At 61.6% G+C, this 4671-nt stretch overlaps 1 protein-coding gene across 1 annotated transcript; it reads right to left on the bottom strand.

Annotated features, from left to right (window-relative positions):
- Window positions 1-531: 531 nt before the first annotated feature.
- PIM1 (Pim-1 proto-oncogene, serine/threonine kinase) lies at window positions 532-4157 on the bottom strand. The gene is made up of 6 exons (XM_032133337.1): window positions 3990-4157; window positions 3791-3897; window positions 3634-3684; window positions 2936-3302; window positions 2170-2346; window positions 532-1919 (listed from the first exon to the last, which is right to left on the bottom strand). Exons 1-6 carry the CDS (start codon window positions 4069-4071, stop codon window positions 1768-1770), a joined length of 936 nt encoding a protein of 311 aa, XP_031989228.1. The 5' UTR covers window positions 4072-4157; the 3' UTR covers window positions 532-1767.
- Between the last annotated feature and the right edge of the window lie 514 nt (window positions 4158-4671).

The following is a 4671-nucleotide window of genomic DNA, read 5'->3' as shown; positions in this document are numbered from 1 at the left end:
GAAAACTCAACCGCTGCTGACTGATAGCGACCAACTTCTCGTAATCTGAAGATCAGCTTCCTCTGCGTTGGCCGAGCTGGAGGTGGGGACAGCCCGCTGGCAGCTTCCTGCACCCACCAGCCCCCAGCATGCAACACCCAACAGAGCTGGAGCAACAGGATCTGCCTTACCAAAATTGAATTTGGCTGACAACATCCTGCGTTTCGTAAGGTCGCTTTGATGTTTGTTTACTCGCCAGCCCCAGCACACGCTCCGCACCAGCCTGCGGATGAATGGCAACGAAAAGGGCTCAGCACCCAGGAGAGCTGCCAGGAGCAGTCAGCTCTGGAAACACCCCGTGGAGGGAGGGATCTGGCTGTCCCCATGGTGCTTTTGACTGGCTGGTCCTGGTTAATGCTAGGGTGGAATCTTCGGAGTCAAGTCTGACTGGAGACAAAGTCCCTGGAGTAGCCATGGTGTGGTCACTGGTACCCCACAACTCACAGCATATCCTTCATCCTGCCCCGCAACAAAGGAATGTGATCCATCACATCAAGTGTTTTGTTTTTATTTAAAACCGCATAAAAAAAATAAGATTTCTCAATTCCCCTGTACAATATCAACTATTAACAAAACCTGCCGGCTACACACTTGGTTACAGGTACAGACTGGACAGTGCGGACGGCCTGGGCCAGCTCCCCCCTCCCCAGCCCCAAACAAGACACCCGTGGAGAAAACCCAAACTCAACTGCAAACCGAGATCTGCATGTGGCAAGGAAAGAACAGCACCCAGAACTATGTACACAGACAGCTGGGGAGAAGCAGCCACCCCACACCTCCGCCAGACATCCAACAGAAACACGACGGGCCCGAGGATGGACACAGGACAGAAACAGAGGGAAACCCAAACGGAAACCCGGGGGATCAGCAGCTGTAGAAGCAAGGCATGGGCTGGAAACCCACATGAATTATAAATAAATAAATAAGTTATCCTAGCGGCTAGAACGCTTCCTTTAAAAAACAAACAACAAATTCATGAAAATAAATTAAAAACAAAAACTGGAAATGAGAAAAAAGGCAAAATGTTATCACTATTCACAACTGTACATCAAGCTTTGCTCCTGTAGAACTATGTACACATTTACAGCTGTTGGTTTGCATTGTTTGTGCATTCATGGGGGCACAGAGAAGCAAAGAACCCCAGAAAACCCACGTGGGATGGAGGCACAGGAGGCGAGGCATAACCCACTTGGTTCCCAAGCATCTTCTGACCCGTTTTCTTTTTGAAAAGGGAAAAGGAACTATAGGCCCAGGCAAGTCTCAGAAAAGCAGCACTGTAGGAAAAGCTAAGTCCTTCCTCCAGCACAGCTCAGATCAAACAGAAGGCACACGAGCACGGGGACAGCGAGAAGGGACAGCCACTTGGCCACAGGCCCTGCCCTCCCCACAGTTTTCCCCCATTGAAGCTTTTCTTGCAATCAGGTTTCCAATCCTCTCGCCATCCCCAATTCAGCAGGTCAAGATGACACTTGAGAGCCTCCAAAACCAGAACCAAAACCTGTCCAAAAAAATTACTGGCAAAATCTCTACAAAGACAAGGTCATTCAGATGCAGTCCAGGACAGCTGGCTTGGATGGTGGCTACCAGAACTTGGAAGAGAGCAGGTCTCCAGCCCAGCTCCAGGACAAGATGTGCGCGTTCACATCTGAGGATCCCTGCTCAGTGCTGTGGTCAAATGAAAAAGTCTGGTTTTCTTTGCTTCTTATGATCAGGAACTGCATGGAGCTGTTACTTGTCAGGCTCCTGGATCAAACTGTGCAGGTGGATCTCAGCTGGTTCCAGGTGAATGTCCTGCAGCCAAGAATGGTTGAAGATGTCTTCCAACGACGGCCTGTCCGAGGGGCGCATGGACAAACACCACTTGATGAGGTGTTGGCACTCTGGGGAGAGAAACCAGCAACCACCGGTCAGTCAGAGCAGGCTCCTGTCCACCCTGTCCCACCGTCCGCAGCGTCCGAGCTGTGCCCAACCCTCCCGATCCACCCTCTGGTTGGGAGGCGAGCAGGACGGCAGGACACGTGCCACCTCCTCCAGCCAGCCACGGGATGCTCCAGATGATCCAGAGCTCCCTGTGAGCTGCCGCCTCCCAAAGCCCATTATCCCCCCCATGTCCCCGTGCCGGGTACCCACCCAGAGAGATGCGCCGTCGGAAGAAGAGCTGTCCCCGGATGATGTCCTCATCCTGCTCGAAGGGGACGTCCCCACAGACCATGTTGTAGAGCAGGACGCCCAGGGACCAGATGGTGGCTGAGTGGCCGTGGTAGCGGTGGAAGCGGATCCACTCCGGTGGGCTGTATACCCGCGTTCCTGCGGGATACAGGAGCTCATCAGCCCCTCGCCCGAGCATCCCTGGGCGTCGCTGGCACCCGGCGTGACCCGCCCGCCTTCCCGCCAGCACGTGACTCTTGTTTACAAACTTTGGGTTGTAAAAGCAAAGCGCCGGTGCCAGAAGAGGGCAGCAGGGCCCGGGAAAGGCCCCCGGCCGTTACATGCGAGAAAAAAACCCACCCACGGGTGGGGAAAAACCACGCCTTCACCCCCCGCAATGGCAAAAAAATAAAATTATAAACCAAGGCAAACAAGGGGAGCGAAACAGCCCCAGCCCTTCCGCACCTGCAAGCCAAACCGGCCGGTGCTCGGGTTTTGCAAACCCCCTCTGCTCCCCCCTCCCCAGGGTGTTTTTATCACGCTGGCTTCCCCCGCCCCAACCCGAGCCAGTGTGGGTGACGGAGACTGTCAGCAGGGCCGGGAGCCGGCTCCTGTTTCACAACATCCTCCCCGTGCCAAACAGCAACTTGGCAGCGGCTGCAGAATTCATGCCGTTCCCCCCCCGCCACGGGGAAACCTCCGGAGCCCGGCCCGGCCGCGCAATGCCCGACACCGGCTGTGAGCTCACCGTCAAACTGCGTGTAGAGCGTGTCCTTGAGGAAGGTGCCGGAGCCGAAGTCGATGAGCTTGAGCTCGCCCGTGGCCAGGTCCAGGAGGATGTTCTCGTCCTTGATGTCGCGGTGCAGGACGCCGCAGTTGTTGCAGTGCCGCACGGCCTCCAGCACCTGACGGAACAGCCCCCGCGCCATCTCCTCCGGCAGGAATCCCCGCTCCGTGATGAAGTCAAAAAGGTCTTGCGACGGCTCCGGGCGCTCCATCACCACCACGAAGCTGTCCGGGAGCTCGAACCAGTCCAGGAGCTGGATGACGCCGTGGAAGCCGGAGCCCACCTTGTTTAGAAGCACGATCTCCAGAGGCACACGGCTGCCGCTGGGCTGCGGGGAAACCACGCTGCCATCAGCGGGGCTGAGCTACCCTTGCCCGCGGCAAGCTCTGGTGTCCCCTTGCCCTCACCACCGGTCCTGGGCATCCCCTCGCCCAGGGGATGCTCCGGTGTCTCCCTGCCCGCTCCCACCGGTCCTGGGCATCCCGGTGTCCTCCTGCCCACCCCCATCGGTGCTGGGCATTCCCCGGCCAGGGATGCTCCGCGTCCCCCGGTGACCCCACACCCGCTCCCCCCGCGGTGTCCCGGTTTCCACCCTCCCGCGTCTCGGCTCATCTCCGCCCGTCACGCCCCAGGATCCCCCGCTGGCTCCGGTCACTCACCAGCTCGCCCCACTGCGAGATGCGGTCCCGGGACACGCGTTTAATCGCCACCTGCGAGCCAAGGGGAACGGCAGGATGAGCTCGGCGCCGGGATGAGCTCCGCGCCCGCCCCGCCGAGCCCCCTCCTCCTCCGCCCGCCGCCGGCTCCGCCACTTACCGGGGCGCCGTCCGAGAGGCGGATCCCCGAGTAAACGCTGCCGAAGCCGCCGCTCCCCAGCAACGGGCCCACCCGGTACAGCTGCTCCAGCGGCTCCTTCTCCTTCCCTGTGGACGAGACCCGCCCGTCACCGCTCCGCCCGCAGCCCCGGCCGGTCCCGAGCCGGGACGGGCACCCCCGGGGCCGGCGCGTCCCTGACCTGGCTGTAGCTTGGCTGGGTGCAGCTCCCCGCCGGTCCCGGAGCGGAGGTGCGCCAGCGAGGTGATTTTGGAGAGCAGCATCCCGGTGGCGGGGCCGGTGGCGGGGCCGGTGGCGGCACCTGCGGGTCCGCTCTGGGCACGGGCGTGAGGGCGGCGCGCGCGCGCGGGGCGGAAGCCGGCGGGCTGCGGGCGCGAGCGGCCGCTCCGCGCGAGGCCGGGCCGCGTGTGGCGCGCGGCCCCTGCCGGCCCCGCGAGCCGCAGGGGCCGGGGGCGGGGCCGGGCGGCCCGGGGGGCGGGGCCGGGCTGGGGAGCCGCGCCCACCGCCCCCGGCGGCCAATGGGGAGCGGGCGCGGCGGCGGCGCGCGCGGGTCCTGGCGCGCGCGCGGGTCCCGGTGCCCGCCCGCCCGCAGCGGCCCCGGCAGCGCGGCGCTCGCGGGACCCCCGGCCGCCCCCGCCCCCGGGCGCGGATTGCAGCCGCTCCTTCGCTTTCTTCTTTTTCCCGGGAAGCGCAACTTCCCCGGGTGCTCGGCATCCCCCGGTCTCACCCCGCTGTAGCTTCACCGCGGGCCAACCAGTGCCTGAACTTTTCCCTTTTCCAGTAAAAAGTGGCCATGTGGCCGCTCCAGCTGGGGACTCTTGACTAACATCCCTGGGTTTTAGGTTTTTTTTTTTCCCCGACTT

The sequence above is a fragment of the Corvus moneduloides genome, chromosome 24 (genome assembly GCF_009650955.1).
Source record: "Corvus moneduloides isolate bCorMon1 chromosome 24, bCorMon1.pri, whole genome shotgun sequence".
NCBI classification, from domain to species: domain Eukaryota; kingdom Metazoa; phylum Chordata; class Aves; order Passeriformes; family Corvidae; genus Corvus; species Corvus moneduloides.
The sequence above is the reverse complement of the archived record's forward strand: the minus strand, read 5'-3'. Positions and strand labels throughout refer to the sequence as shown.